This window comes from Oculina patagonica, chromosome 1 (assembly GCF_052425735.1).
Source record: "Oculina patagonica isolate OP01 chromosome 1, crgOcupat, whole genome shotgun sequence".
NCBI lineage: Eukaryota > Metazoa > Cnidaria > Anthozoa > Scleractinia > Oculinidae > Oculina > Oculina patagonica.
In genome coordinates, this window is record NC_135758.1 from 26,578,449 (window position 1) to 26,594,057 (window position 15,609).

A 15,609-nucleotide genomic window follows, 5' to 3' on the forward strand; every position below is an offset into this window, starting at 1 on the left:
TTACGTGAATATCCAACACCACAGTAACGAACATGGCATACTGAAGGCCTCTGTAACCTGTATACGAAGAAATAACCGCAGTTTCTCACTTGGATGTTATTACTCCTCCAGCAGCAGTTGTTAGCCCAGTGATAACAGACTGTTCTCGACACCACTCCATCACGGACGGTCGGATGTCCTCCTCGAAGCCAACCTGCCGCATGGGTACCGCAGCGGTATGAAGGAACACACGTGCCTGGCATTCGATCTCCCGCCAGGCCAAGAAATCGGTACCAACCAGTTTGCAATGAATTATCACAGATAGGACGAGCACCTGAGACATTTCGATAGTCGTATGCTCGTGATCGATCTGCCTCACGGAGAACTCTATAGCGGCGACACTCATAACCTGGTTACAGTGAGAATCGACAACAAATGAATGACCGCAGTTTAGGTATGATCTTATCTACCAGGCGAGAGGCACTGACTATAAAGCTAGATGTGGAGGTTTCTGATATAACCTCTTTGAAATCAAAACTTGAGTTGAACTTTGAAATTATCTTGTTGAGAAAAGCCTCATGTTCTCGTTGTGACTTCATCTTACGTTTCAGACAATTTGGGGAAAAAATTAAATGTAAGATAATTGGTTTATTTGGTCCCGTTAGTGTTTCAAACCGTGTAGTCGTAAAAGAATGTGGGTTTGGTGCATAGTTTGAGACATTTTCACGTTCTTTATATGGGTGTGGTTCATGTGTGGGGGGGTTGGGGGGGTAGTGGTAGGGCGTTGGGGGTAGGTAGGGTAAGGTAGCTTATATGAAGTCAATAACCAGTCATCGATAACTTGTAAATATGAATTTGTAAAGATTTTGAGAGACCAATTAGACAATCCAGTGACATGCATGGTATGTAGTGTTATAAACCAATCAATTAATGTTATGTAATGGATTTCCATTCCTGGCCATCCCTTACCTGAAGGTGGACTCGTGGTTGTCATGGTTGTTACTGTGGAACAAATAAGGTTTATAAACAATTAGTAGAAACTCAGCTGTGTTCTATTGGAAATCCGCGAATCTGATTGGTTCTCTCACTGATTTCTATTCGCCGATAGAAAACAGTCGCGCGCTCGAGTAGCTCTTTAAGCGGTAAATTTTCTTGATTTTTGTCTTTAAAGTGCACAATATTGTAGGTTTTGGACTGCAATCCTTTAGCGTTTCAACTAAAACAATTAGACTACTCGCCCTCGTTTTCTATGAGCGATAGTCAACTCGGCTGCGCCTCGTTGACTATTTGCTCATAGAAAACTCGGGCTCGTAGTCTAATTGTTAATTAGATAAGATGTACGGTTTGCTTAATTAAGATAAACGAAACAAGGAAATTATTCTGCAAGGAGTACCAATCAACAAACAGAGCTTTAGATGGGGTCTTTCCTCTTTTAAGGAACTACCTGAATTGCAAAAAAAAGGTTTCGTACCATTTGATCGTCCGGTTGAAAGGAATTGTTGTTGGCGACTGACGTTCGATAAGCTTTGCGGAACTGATGTTTAGAGTACAGGGTGAAGTTGTTGTCAGTCGGTGATATTATAAGTTTAATCTTTTAAAGTTGATTGTTCGGGTGAAGCTGATATTAGTCAGCTTTAACTGGTCAATCGGCTTCGGGGATTGAGGGTGGTGAAGATAGAATTTGAATTCAATTTTCACTCATCAATAACTTAAAAATCTGAATGTGTTAACTTTTTGAGGGGACAATTATACAATAGAGCGACAAGCACGGTTGATAGTGTTATAAAGCAGTAAATCGGTGTGATATATTTTCATTCCTGGCCATCCCTTACCTGGAGGTGGAGTCGTGGTTGTTACTGTGGAACAAATAATATTGATAAACAAGTAGACAAGATGTACGATTTGTTTAAGGTAAACGAAACAGGGAAAAACTATTGTAAGGATGACCAATTAACAAACAGTTTAGAGAGGGCCATTCCTCTGTACAGGAAGCAACTGAATTGAGAAACAAAACTAAGTTCATATGGTTTGATCGTCTGGGTGAAAGTATAGTTCTGAGAAGAATCGCCGATGGTGACTGACGTTCAATAACCTGAACTGAAGTCATCCTCAGAGACAAGTGTTGTTGTGCATCTGGTCCGTTGAAGCTGATTGGTCAACTTAATATGAAGTTCAAGCTGTTTGTCAGCTGACGAATCCGCTTTAAAGGACCATAACTTATAACATCATTAACGGATGATCAATATTTTTTGTAAATATTTTTTAAGGTAAACTTAACAACTAATATCACAGCTATTGTTGAGAGGGCTAAAAGAGAATAAATAGGTAGCAAAGGTATTTCATTGTAGTGCATTGCTTACCTGGTGTTGGACTCGTGGTTGATGCTGAAAAGGAAATAAGTTTTTATATTTAATATCATTTAAAACTGCAATCTTTTCGAAATGAAGAGGGCGATTAGGTTTTATTATCTGCCGTGTAACGCCGGGCTGGTCGACGCGAACTAATATGTCACGTCAATTGGCCTTTCTATTTTGCAATAAAGGCGGCTATTTCAAAACCATTACAACAACTGCGATAGCAGGAAAACAGAACGATTTTCCTTTTGAAAATAGATAAACTTCTTCATTAAAATTGAACAGTCTCATACTGTCGAATTTACTCAGAACTATTTTTATAATAAACAGTAAAATTTCTTACGCGTATATCCAACACCACCGGTTGGCGCCACTTAAAAAGAGAACAAGTAAATATAAGTTAGTTACACTGAATGATGAAAGTGAAGAAAATAGCTAAAACGTTTCACAAAATGTTTCTTTTAAAACAAGTACGAATTGCTCTTTGTGAAGCAAAAAGTTTGCTTCCATAATCGTAACAAACGTGAGTTACTTTAGCAAATAATCGTGGATTATTATTAAAAATAACAATTCTTTACAGCGAAATGGAAGCCTTTAACGACGTTCCATTAATTGAGTTTTACATGTACAGCAAATAAAGATAATTGTATAATGATACCTCGCTCGCCGTCGCCACAGTAACGTAAATTACATCGAGGCGTCGGGGGCAGCTCGTACACGTAGAAAGCACCACAGTTACGAACCCGGATGCTGGTTGACAATCGACAGCAACTATAGTACCAATGGAAACACACTCTGCGTTGGACAGCCCCTTGTGCCACTATGGGATGTCCGCCACTCAGCCAACCTGGCGCATTCGTACCACATCGTCGTTTAGGCACACATGTATCAGGCATCTCCAAACCAGCATATCCCATAAACCTATACCAGCCCTTCGACAGAGATCTGTCACATTTGTTAACTACTCCACTGTAAACTTTTGCACGGTCAAAGTCACTCAGGATCTCGTAATTGGAACATTCTGAAAAGAATGATAAAACGATTAGAAACTGGTAGAGAAATTGCAGATGAAGGGTGTATCACAATTTTCTCAGCTTTTTGTTTGTCTAAAGTTTCCATTTGACCATTCCACCCAGACAGTAGAAAAAAAAAATATCTCTGCCTAAATTGAATGTTATTCCCAACCTTAATTTGAGAGAACGTGATACGAAGGTTCGTTTTTCTCATCATGACGAGTTCATTTGTGCTATGTTTATTTCCTTGGAAAATAAGTAAAATATTAAACAAATAATCTGAACAGTGCATTATTGTGTTCTATTCATTTTCAGTTTAGCGCATCACTCACCTTGTGTTGGAGTAGGGGTTGATACTGAAAAAGAAAACTGTGGTAAATACTGCGATAAGATATGAATATATGCACTCCTAATTAAACAATGAGATTAAGAAACACAACAGGAGAAAAGTGAAATGTGGTTAATACTTTGACAAGTTTTGAAATTATACACTCCTAAGTAAAGCACGAGTTAAAAACATTAAAAACAACAACAACGACGACGGCGATGATAAACAAAAAAAGCACGAAAAACTAGAAGCAGTTATAACAGTGTACACAAAGTGGCGCAGAGTGTCCCATTTCCTTATACATTAATTAAATGAAATAATGGACCGTACATGTTTTATTACATCCCATGCATTTTCATTTTGGTGCATCGCTTACCTTGAGTCGGAGTAGGTGTTTGCACTGGAAAAAAGATAACTATAAGTTAGTGAGACTAAATAATTAAGGTCTAGTAAACAGCTCAAAAGTTTCAAATATTTTTCTTTGAAAACAATATCGAATTGCTCTTCGCAGAGCGAAAAGTTTCGCTACAATCATCGTATCAAGGATGAATTGCTTTGGCAAATAATCGTGGGTAGTTCTTAAAACAGAAAACAAGTATGTAAACCATGAGAAGTTTTTCTTTTCTTAATTCAAGTAATACGTAGTAAGTGGTCAATTTGTATGAAGTAATACTTCACGTTTTATTAGTAATTATTCAATATCAGCTATTTGTCGACGTAGCCACTTTGGAGGGTACGGGTACGTCATGGGTGTGGTTCATGTGTGGGGGTTGGGGGGAGGGGGGAGGTTAAGGTAGCTTATATGAAGTCAATAACCAGTCATGATTGAGAGGCCAATTAGACTATCCAGTGACAGGCATGGTAAGTAGTGTTATAAACCTATCAATTAATATTATGTAATAGATTTCCATTCCAGGCCATCCCTTACCTGAAGGTGGACTCGTGGTTGTCATGGTTGTTACTGTGGAACAAATAAGGTTTATAAACAATTAGATAAGATGCACGATTTGCTTAATTAAGGTAAACGAAACAAGGAAATTATTCTGCAAGGAGTACCAATCAACAGACAGAGCTTTAGATGGGGTCTTTCCTCTTTAAAGGAACTACCTCAATTGGAATTAAAAGGTTTCGTACCATTTGATCGTCAGGTTGAAAGTATTTCTGAAAGGAATTGTTGTTGGCGACTGACGCTCGATAACCTTTGCGGAACTCATGTTTAGAGTCCAGTGTAAAGTTGTTGTCAGTCGATGATATAAGTTTAAATCCGTTGAAGCTGATTGTTCAGGTGAAGCTGATATAAGTCAGCTTTAACTGGTCAATCAACTTCGGGGGTTGGGGGTTGCGTGAAGATAGAATTTGAATTCAATTTCACTCATCGATAACTTAAAAATCTGAATGTGTTAACTTTTTGAGGGGACAATTATACAATAGAGTAACAAGCACGGTTGATAGTGTTATAAACCAGTAAATCAATGTAATACAGTCGAAGCACTCTTAACGGACACTCTCGTAAGCGGACAGCTCTACTTACGGCCATCTTGTTAGAAACCCCGTTTTTACTCCCATACAAACTCTGTATTTTTACATTCTCGTAAGCGGACATTCCCGTAAGCGGCCGCGGACACTTTCCGAGATTACGACTTAGACTTTTTCTTTCTTTTTAAGCTCCCGTAAGCGGACACCGCAAAGAAAATCATATAAAAAACCTCTGTATGTTGTATTAATCAATCAACTTCATATCGCCGTTCGTCGCAATGATTTTACTGTAATTACAGTACCATATTTCAGTGTTTGTTTTGTCGTCATCCACGTCGGGTTACATTTCGAAACACCACTAACATGCATATTACCATTATGTTAGCTGGGCAAGCTCCCGTAAGCGGCCATTTATCCCCTACACCTCTAGTGGCCGCTTACAAGAAATTAACCATTCTCGTAAGCGGCCAGCTCCAGTTGCGGACACTTTTTTCGCGTCCCGAGGGTGTCCGCTTATGAGAGCTTCGACTGTATATATTTTCATTTCTGGCCATTCCTTACCTGGAGGTGGAGTCGTGGTTGTTACTGTAAAACAAATAAGATTGATAAACAAGTAGATAAGATGTACGATTCGTTTAAGGTAAACGGAACAGGGAAAAAAATTGCAAGGATGACCAATTAAAAAGCAGTTTAGAGAGGGCCATTCCTCTGTAAAGAAAGCGACTGAATTGAGAACCAAAACTAAGTTCATATGGTTTGATCGTCCGGGTGAAAGTATAGTTCTGAGAAGATTCGCCGATGGTAACTGACGTTCAATAACCTGAACTGAAGTTATCCTCAGAGACAAGTGTTGTTGTCATTCTGGTCCATTGAAGCTGATTGGTCAGCTTAATATGAAGTTCAAGCTGTTTGGTCAGCTGACAAATCCGCTTCAAAGGACCATAACTTATAACATCATCAACGGATGATCAATATTTTTTGTAAATATTTTTTAAGGTAAACTAAACAACTAATATCACAGCTATTGTTGACAGGGCTAAAAGAGAATAAACAAGAGCTCTTAGAGCTTACAACTGCGCTGGTCTCGTGAGCACTTTAGGGGAGCCATTTGGGGGGAACAAAAAAATGCACCCCCCCCCCCCCGTTATCCCCTTTACCTGCGTCGAACAATGTTGCGACTGACAAACAAGATGGTAACAAAACACCTTGCGTGACATTTCATGGTTGACAAGTTCCATCCGAAATTAAACATTTTTCTTATATGCTAATGGTGGCCAAATTTAATTCCCACGATCCTGATCCGTGAAACGAACAAATCTTTTAAATCAGCATCCAGTGTTGTATTGAATTTCCGTTTAAAGATTGAATAACTCGCTCCGAAAATGGAATATTGGAGCAAATAATGAAATCAAATTTAAGAAGAACACTAGAGATGCTTTTTGCTGAATGGGAATTCCCCGGGGAATTATTTTACTAATGACGTCAACCTTGCAAGTCAGGGCATGTTTGTCTCAGTGGTTTTCCTTCAGATTTCAGAAATCCTCTAGATGACACAACTCCAAAAATACATAACGCTAAAAAGTCGAACATTTCACACTTTGGTTAAGACCAGAGGATTTGTTTAGTTTCCATTTGAAGCAGATTTAAAGCTTTCAGAGCATTGCGTGACTCTTGCCGATCGTCCTTGTGAAAGTGAAACTTGCCAACGCCAGCACATTCCAGGACACAAACGTAATGAAAATAAATGTAAATTCTTGCCCGCTAAAGCGTATTTATTTCAAGCGTGAAATTTTAGTATTTTCTTCGATTCAAACGCTTCAAAATACTTCACACTGAATTTTGTAAATAAAGATTAATGGATTCGCAAAGATTTGAAAGGTAGCTGATAATAGCTTTGAAAAATTACGTGACTCGAGGTCTAGCCTTTCGAAAGTGAAACTTGTCATGTCAGCACATTTGTTTACACCAACGTAATGGTATTTATTCACAGATTCTGGCCCGCTCAAATATATTCTTCTTTCGACGCATGAAAATTTAGAACTCTCTTTGAATAAAACGCTTCAAAATCGGACATCCCATGCTAAACATGCTTATTAAGACCAAAGCATTTGAAAATTTCCCATTAGTAAGTGTTTTCTAGCTTTTAAACCTTGCGTGACCCCAGCCTGGCCGAGCGGGGGCATCAGTCTGGTCACTGAGAAAAAACAAGAGCTCTTAGAGCTTACAACTGCGCTGGTCTCGTGAGCACTTTAGGGAAGCCATGTGAGGGGGGGGGGGGGGACAAAAAATGCACCGCCCCCCTACCCCCTTTACCTGCGTCGAACAATGTTGCGACTGACAAACAAGATGGTAAGAAAACACCTTGCGTGACATTTCATGGTTGCCTAGTTCCATCCGAAATTAAATTTTTTTCTCATATGCTAATGGTGGCCAAATTTAATTCCCACGATCCTGATCCGTGAAACAAAAAAATCTTTTAAATCAGCATCCAGTGTTGCATTGAATTACCGTTTAAAGATTGAATAACAAGCTCCGGAAATGGAATATTGGAGCAAATAATTAAATCAAATTTGAGAAGAACACTAGACCTGTGTTTTGCTGAATGGGAATTCCCTGGGGAAGTAATTTACCAAAGACGTAACCCTTGCAAGTCAGGGCATGTTTGTCTCAGTGGTTTTCCATCAGATTTCAGAAATCTTCTAGATGACACAGCTCCAAAAATAAATAACGCTAAAAAGTCGAACATTTCACACTTAACATGCTAAGTTTAGACCAGAGGATTTGTTTAGTTTTCGTTTGTAGCAGATTAAAAGCTTTCAGAGCATTGCGTGATTCTTGCCGATCAGCGCCTTGTGAAAGTAAAAATTTGCTAACGCCAGCACATTCCAGGACACAAACGTAATGTAAATAAATGTAAATTCTTGCCCGCTAAAGCGTATTTTTTTTAAAGTGTAAATTTTAGTATCTTCAAAATACTTCACACTGAATTTTGTAAGTAAAGATTAATGGATTCGCAAAGATTTGAAAGGTAGCTGCTGATAATAGCTTTGAAAAATTACGTGACTCGAGGTCAAGCCGATCGAAAGTGACCAACGTAAATGGCCCGCTGAAATATATTTTTCTTTCGACGCATGAAAATGTAGAATTTCGTTTGAATAAAGCGCTTCAAAATCGGACATCTCACGCTAAACATGCTTATTAAGACCAAAGCATTTGAAAATTTCCCATTAGTAAGTGTTTTCTAGCTTTTAAACCTTGCGTGACCCCAGACTGGCCGAGCGGGGGCATCAGTCTGGTCACTGAGAAAAAACAAGAGCTCTTAGAGCTTACAACTGCGCTGGTCTCGTGAGCACTTTAGGGGAGCCATGTGGGGGGAACAAAAAATGCACCTCCCTCGCCTTATCCCCTTTACCTGCGTCGAACAATGTTGAGACTAACAAACAAGATGGTAAGAAAACACCTTGCGTGACATTTCATGGTTGACTAGTTCCATCCGAAATTTAAAAACATTTTTCTTATATGCTAATGGCGGCCAAATTTAATTCCCACGATCCCGATCCGTGAAACAAAAAAATCTTTTAAATCAGCATCCAGTGTTGTCTTGAATTACCGTTTAAAGATTGAATAACCAGCTCCGAAAATGGAATATTATATTGGAGCAAATAATTAAATCAAATTTGAGAAGAACACTAGACCTGTGTTTTGCTGAATGAGAATTCCCCGGGGAATTAATTTACGAATGACGTAACCCTTGCAAGTCAGGGCATGTTTGTCTCAGTGGTTTTTCATCAGATTTCAGAAATCCTATAGATGACACAGCTCCAAAAATAAATAACGCTAAAAAATCCATATATTTCACACTTAACATGCTAAGTTTAGACCAGAGGATTTGTTTAGTTTCCGTTTGTAGCAGATTTAAACCTTTCAGAGCATTGCGTGATTCTTGCCGATCAGGGCCTTGTGAAAGTAAAAATTTGTTAACGCCAGCACATTCCAGAACACAAACGTAATGTAAATAAATGTAAATTCTTGCCCGCTAAAGCGTATTTATTTAAAGCGTGAAATTTTAGTATTTTCTTCGATTCAAACGCTTCAAAGTACTTCACACTGAATTTTGTAAGTAAAGATTAATGGCTTCGCAAAGATTTAAAAGGTAGCTGATAATAGCTTTGAAAAATTACGTGACTCGAGGTCTAGCCGATCGAAAGTGACACTTGTCATATCAGCACATTCTTTTACACCAACGTATTTGTAGTTATTCACAGATTCTGTCCCGCTAAATTATATTTCTCTTTGAAAGCGTGGAAATTTATCATTTTCCATGAGTCAAACGCTTCAAAATCGAATAATTCACACTTAACAGTCTTTGTAAAGACAAAAAAGGAAAAAAAATCAGAGGATACGCAAAGTTGTCAAAGTGAGAGTTGTCATGTCAGCTAGCACATTCTTTGACAACAACGTAATGGTATTGGGAATTTCCCTAGCCTACCCAATGACGTAAGCGTTACAAGTCAGGGCATTTTTGTGAAGGGAATTTTTCTTCATATCTCTAAAATCCTTTCAATGGTACAGCCAAAAAATAGATTACACTAAAGAGAGAAATACTTCACAATATATTTGTTAAGTAAAGACCAAAGGATTCCCTTTACATTACGTGACTCGATGTCTAGCCGATAGAAAGTGAAACTTGTCATGTCAGCACATTCTTTAACACCAACGTAATGGTATTTATTCACAGATTCTGGCCCTCTGAAATATATTTTTCTTTCGAGGCATGAAAATTTAGAATTTTGTTTGAATAAAACGCTTCAAAATCGGACATCTCACGCTAAACATGCTCATTAAGACCAAAGCATTTGAAAATTTCCCATTAGTAAGTGTTTTCTAGCTTTTAAACCTTGCGTGACCCCAGCCTGGCCGAGCGGGGGCATCAGTCTGGTCACTGAGAAAAAAAAAAAAAAAAAGGACGTGCAGAGCAAGAACTGCGCAGCGCAGTTAAAAAAAAAAAAAAAAAAAAAAAAAAGGACGTGCAGAGCAAGAACTGCGCAGCGCAGTTAAAAAAAAAAGACGTGCAGAGCAAGAACTGCGCAGCGCAGTTTAAAAAAAAAGGACGCGCAGAGCAAGAACTGCGCAGTGCAGTTAATAAGTAGCAAATGTCTCTCATTGCAGTGTATTGCTTACCTGGTGTTGGACTTGTGGTTGGTGCTGAAAAGGAAATAAGGTTTTTATATTTAATATCATTTGAAACTGCAATCTTTTCGAAATAAAGAGGGCGATCATGTGGTATTATCTGCCGTGTAAAGTTGGGCTGGTCAACGCGAACTAATATGTCACGTCGATTGGCCTTTCCATTTTGCCATAAAGGCGGCTTTTTCAAAACCATTACAACAACTGCGATAGAAGGAAAACAGAACGATTTTCCTTTTGAAAATAGATAAACTTCATTAAAATCGAACAGTCTCATACTGTCGTTTACTCAGTACTATTTTAATAACAAACAGTAAAATTTCTTACGTGTATATCCAACACCACAGTAACGAACATAGCATGTTGGAGGCCTCTGTAACCTGTACACGAAGAAATAACCGCAGTTTCTCACTTGAATGTTATTACTCCTCCAGCAGCAGTTGTTGACCCAGTGATAACAGACTGTTCTTGACACCACTCCATCGCGCACGGTCGGATGTCCTCCTCGAAGCCAACCTGCCGCATGGGTACCGCAGCGATATGAAGGAACACACGTGCCTGGCATTCGATCTCCCGCCGGGCCAAGAAATCTGTACCAACCGATTGGGAGTGAGTTGTCACAGATAGGACGAGCACCTGGGACTTGTCGATAGTCGTATGCCTGTGACCGATCGGCCTCATGGAGAAGTACATAGCGGCTGCACTCGTAAGCTGGTTGCAATGAGAATCAATTAAAAAAAAACAAAACAAATTGATGACCTCGCTTTTGGTAGGATAGTATAAACAGTCGATCAGTCTAGAGGTACTGACTTTAAAGCTAGAAGGAGAGGTTTATGTTATAACTTCTTTAAAGTGACTAAAGACTAAAATTATCTTGCCTAGTTAAACCTTTATATGAAGGAACACAGTAGTCCTGGGAGCGATCTGCCTCACGGATTATGTTTTTTAGCGGAAGCACTCGTACGTTAGTTACAGTGAGGAAATAGAATGTTACTTGTCGTGAACTTTCAGTACTTTACGACACATACGGTTTGTTCACTATGCATGGGTTGTTGATGTCTAAAATAGTATTGAAGAATTATTCAGTTCTGATTGGCTAAGAAAAATTCAAATTACCAGTAAACACGTAGAGGTGGACAGTGGTCCAATTCCTTATAATGTTATTAAGCTAGTGAATGAAGGGTTTCTATGCAAGTAGTATCCTTTGCAGCCTCTATTTGAGATGTCACGCAACGCTCCAAAATAGCGGCTGCGACGGATACTATATACAAGCTTAAACCCCATTTACACGCGCAAAAAAATCGGCACGGCACGGCAAATTTTTGGCACCGTGCTGACAATTTTTGGGCACGGCGCTCCCAATTATCGACGTGTAAACGTACCGGTCCCAAAACAAATGTGGCACCAGTGCCCAATGTTTTGGGGGTGCCAAGACTACCTCAAGGAGGTAGTCTCGGAACGGGTAAATCGAGGCACCGTGCCGAAAACAAGTGTGACGCATGCGTTGTTTCCACGAAAATGGCGGCCACTGCGTCATTCTCGCCCCAAGAGACTTCGTTTCTTTTAGTCACGTGGTCGGCGAAAAGAGTACAAAAAGAGAAGTTCTGATGAGATGAGAATGCCACCGAGGCAGATGGTAAGAGAAAGCTCCCGCTCTAAAAAAATCGCCGTGTGAAAGCTACTTCCACCATCACTGCATTTATTTATTTTTCAATCTTCTTCTTCTGATTTCGTCAACTCCTTTCAGATGTCGATTTGTTTTGCCCCTGAACACTCTTCGATATGTTGAATGGTCGACAACTCGTTCCTTTACGATAAAATTCGCGTTTTGCACTGAAAGCACGATGAACAATCACAGCAAAACATTTTCCTGCCATTTCTCGGCAAGGAAACCGATGGAAAGTAGGGGTGCCGATATAAAAATTGGTACCGTGCCTAGCGGGAGAAAACTTTCTTGTTTTGGTCGTGTAAATGGGTAGTGCCGTGCCGAAATGGTTTGGTCACGGTGCCGAAAATTTGCTGTGCCGTGCCGATTTTTTTGCGCGTGTAAATGGGGTTTTATTTTAAACACAACATTAAGTTTTACAGACGTGTTTCGGCAGAAACCGATCTGTCATCCTTAGTCAGTGTGATTGTAAAAATTGTGCGGGAAAATTAAGAAAAATCATGTTCATTTAAGCTCTGTTTATTTCCATGGAAATAAAGACAAATATAATCAAAACATTCTGAACTGTGCATTATTTTATTCTAATTATTTTCAGAATAGCACATCGCTCACCTTTTGTTGGAGTAGGGGTTGTTACTGAAAAAGGGGAAAAAAAAATAGATGGTTAATACTTAGAGAAGATATAAAAAATACACTCCAAACTAAATGATCATGACGAGATAAAAACAAGAAAGACAACAGTGTCGACGATGTTGAAGATAAACAAAAAACGAAAACCTTGAAGCAGAACTTTATATATGAGTTCACAAGTAGATGTGGGGAGTAACCCATTTCTTTATAAATAAATTAAATGAATAAATGGTTTCTATACACGCCTTATTACATCCCATACATTTTCATTTCGGCGCATCGCTTACCTTGAGTTGGAGGAAGGGTTGGCGGCACTTAAAAAGAAAACAAGTAAATATAAGTTAGTTACACTGAATGATGAAAGTGAAGAAAATAGCTAAAACGTTTCACAATTTCTTTTTTAAACAATATCGAATTGCTCTTTGTAGAGCGAAAATTTTGCTTCCAAAATCGTATTTAACGTGAATTGCCTTGGCAAATTATCGTGAATTATTCTTTACAGAGAAATGGAAGCCTTCAACGACGTTTCATTAATTGAGTTTTACATGTACAGCAAATAAAGATTATTGTATAATGATACCTCGCTCGCCGTCGCCACAGTAACGCAAATTGCAGTAAGGCGTCGGGGGCAGCTCGTACACGTAGAAAGCTCCACAGTTACGAACCCGGATGCTGGTAGACCAATAACAACAACTAGAGGACCAATGGAAACACACTCTGCGTTGGACAGCCCCTTGTGCCACTGTAGGATGTCCGCCACTTAGCCAACCTGGTGCAATCGTACCACACCGTTGTTTAGCCACACATGCGTCAGGTATCTCCAAACCAGCATATCCCATAAACCTATACCAGCCCTTCGACAGAGATCTGTCGCATTTGTTAACTACTCCCTTGTAAACTTTGGCACGGTCAAAGTCACTCAGGACCGTGTAATTCGAACATTCTGAAATGAATGATAAAACGATTAGACGTTTAGGTATTGCAGAGATGATAGTGTATTGCAATATTTTCAGCTTGTTTCTGTCTTAAGTTTCAATCTGACTATTTGCACACAAAAAGTGTAGAAAAATAATATCGCTGAATAAAAATTGAATGTTTTGCCACCCTTAATTTGGGAGAATTTAATACGAAGGATTCGTTATTCTCCTGATGTCACACATATCTGGCATTGTAAATAATTGTTTGTTAAAATTACGAAATATCATGGTCATTTGTGCTCAGTTTATTTCTATGGAAAAATAAATACGAAAAATAAAATAAAAATATTCTGAGCAATGATTGAACTTTATTTATTTTCAGCGGATCATTTACCTTGTGTTGGAGTAGGGGTTGGTACTGAAAAAAGAAAAAGAAACTGTGTTTAATACTTCGTTAAGATATGAATATATGCACTCCTAATTAAACAATGAGATTAAGAAACACAACAGGAGAACGTGGTTAATACTTTGACAAGTTTTGAAACTATACACTCTAAGTAAAGGACGAGTTAAAAACAACAAAATTAACGACGACGACGACGACGGTGATAAACGAAAAAATACACGAAAAACTAGAATCAGTTATAACAGTATAAACAAAGAGGTGCAAAGTGACCCGGGCCATTTCCTTATAAATTGATTAAATAAAATACATGTTTTATTACATCCCATGCATTTTTATTTCTATGCATCGCTTACCTTGAGTTGGAGTAGGGGTTTGCACTGGAAAAAAGGTAACTTTAAGTTAGTTAGACCATACGATGAAGGTCTTTTCGCTCTTTGCAGAGCGAAAAGTTTGCTTCCATAATTGTATCAAGGATGAATTGTTTGGCAAATAATGGTGGGTTATTCTTAGAACAGAAAACAAGTATGTAAACCATGAGAAGTTATTCTTTTCTTAATTTAAGTAATACCTAGTAAGAGGTCAATTTGTATGAGGTACTACTTCATGTTTTATTAGCAATTATTCAATATCAGCTATTTGTTGACGTAGTCACTTTGAAGGGTAACTGGCATTCAGTAGAACTTTGTCACATGTATAAGGCACGTCAAGTCTGATATAACAAGGTAGGCTACCCGAACCGGGCGACTTCTAAACATTTCTTCAAAACATTACTCGATAAAGGTGGTTTCGCTGGTTATTTTCAGATAACTAGATGTAAGTCCTTAACATACAAGGTTTTGTCACTACTACTCAAAAAAAAAATAAAATGTTTCTTACGTGTGTATCCAACACCACAGTAACGATAATAGCAACCAGGAGGTTTCTGCAACCTGTAGACGACGAAACTGCCACAGTTTCTTACTAGGATGTTATTACTCCTCCAGCAGCAGTTGTTAGCCCAGCTATAGCATACTGTTCTCGATACCACACCATCACGGACTGTCGGATGTCCTCCTCGAAGCCAACCCGCGGCAAGGGTTCCGCAATGATATGAAGGAACACACTCGTCTGGCATTCGATCTCCCGCCAAGCCGACAAACCGGTACCACTTGGTCTGCAATAAATCGTCACACTTGGGGCGACCACCTTGGACTTTTCTATAGTCGTATGCGTGTGAGCGATCTGGCTCTTGAAGAATTTGGTAGCAGCTGCACTCGTGATCTGGTCGTTGGATAAATTGAACACAATTATTTTACTTTTTCATATGGTGGATCCCTACCTTACAACCAACATTCGACATTATGGTTATATGCTTTTGGCGAACAGAACCTCAGTCAGCCATATTCTTTATTCTTTCCCTTAAATAAGATCACCCAAAATAAGCATGTTTTGGTTGACTGATAGTTGTCGAATTTAGTTTTTTTGTTTAAACTAATGATGATGTTGGTATTCCGAGGGAAGAAAAGCAAAGTAAAATACATAATAAAAACGAAACTGAGCGACAAGAGTCGAGGATCAGATTGACGAATATTGCGAAGTCAGTTGTTACTCAGTTACACCTAAAATTTGTTTTAGTTAGCCTTGGCGTGGAGTTCACTACATACCCATGTCTGC

The 15,609-nt window shown here is 38.9% G+C and overlaps 1 protein-coding gene across 1 annotated transcript in view; it reads right to left on the minus strand.

Annotated features, from left to right (window-relative positions):
- LOC144646039 (uncharacterized) overlaps nt 1-15,609 on the minus strand; it is a 30,582-nt gene that overhangs the window by 1,243 nt on the left and 13,730 nt on the right. Inside the window, exons 18-35 of the mRNA XM_078505564.1 lie at nt 14,833-15,216; nt 14,310-14,333; nt 13,945-13,968; nt 13,214-13,576; nt 12,921-12,947; nt 12,616-12,639; nt 10,665-11,048; nt 10,332-10,355; nt 5,712-5,735; nt 4,603-4,635; nt 4,051-4,074; nt 3,679-3,702; nt 2,992-3,354; nt 2,677-2,706; nt 2,340-2,363; nt 1,812-1,835; nt 949-981; nt 5-388 (exon numbers count right to left, since the gene is read on the minus strand). Of these exons, the coding sequence (XP_078361690.1) occupies nt 5-388; nt 949-981; nt 1,812-1,835; nt 2,340-2,363; nt 2,677-2,706; nt 2,992-3,354; nt 3,679-3,702; nt 4,051-4,074; nt 4,603-4,635; nt 5,712-5,735; nt 10,332-10,355; nt 10,665-11,048; nt 12,616-12,639; nt 12,921-12,947; nt 13,214-13,576; nt 13,945-13,968; nt 14,310-14,333; nt 14,833-15,216 (2,217 nt within the window). The remainder of the gene's footprint in view (nt 1-4; nt 389-948; nt 982-1,811; nt 1,836-2,339; nt 2,364-2,676; nt 2,707-2,991; nt 3,355-3,678; nt 3,703-4,050; nt 4,075-4,602; nt 4,636-5,711; nt 5,736-10,331; nt 10,356-10,664; nt 11,049-12,615; nt 12,640-12,920; nt 12,948-13,213; nt 13,577-13,944; nt 13,969-14,309; nt 14,334-14,832; nt 15,217-15,609) is intronic.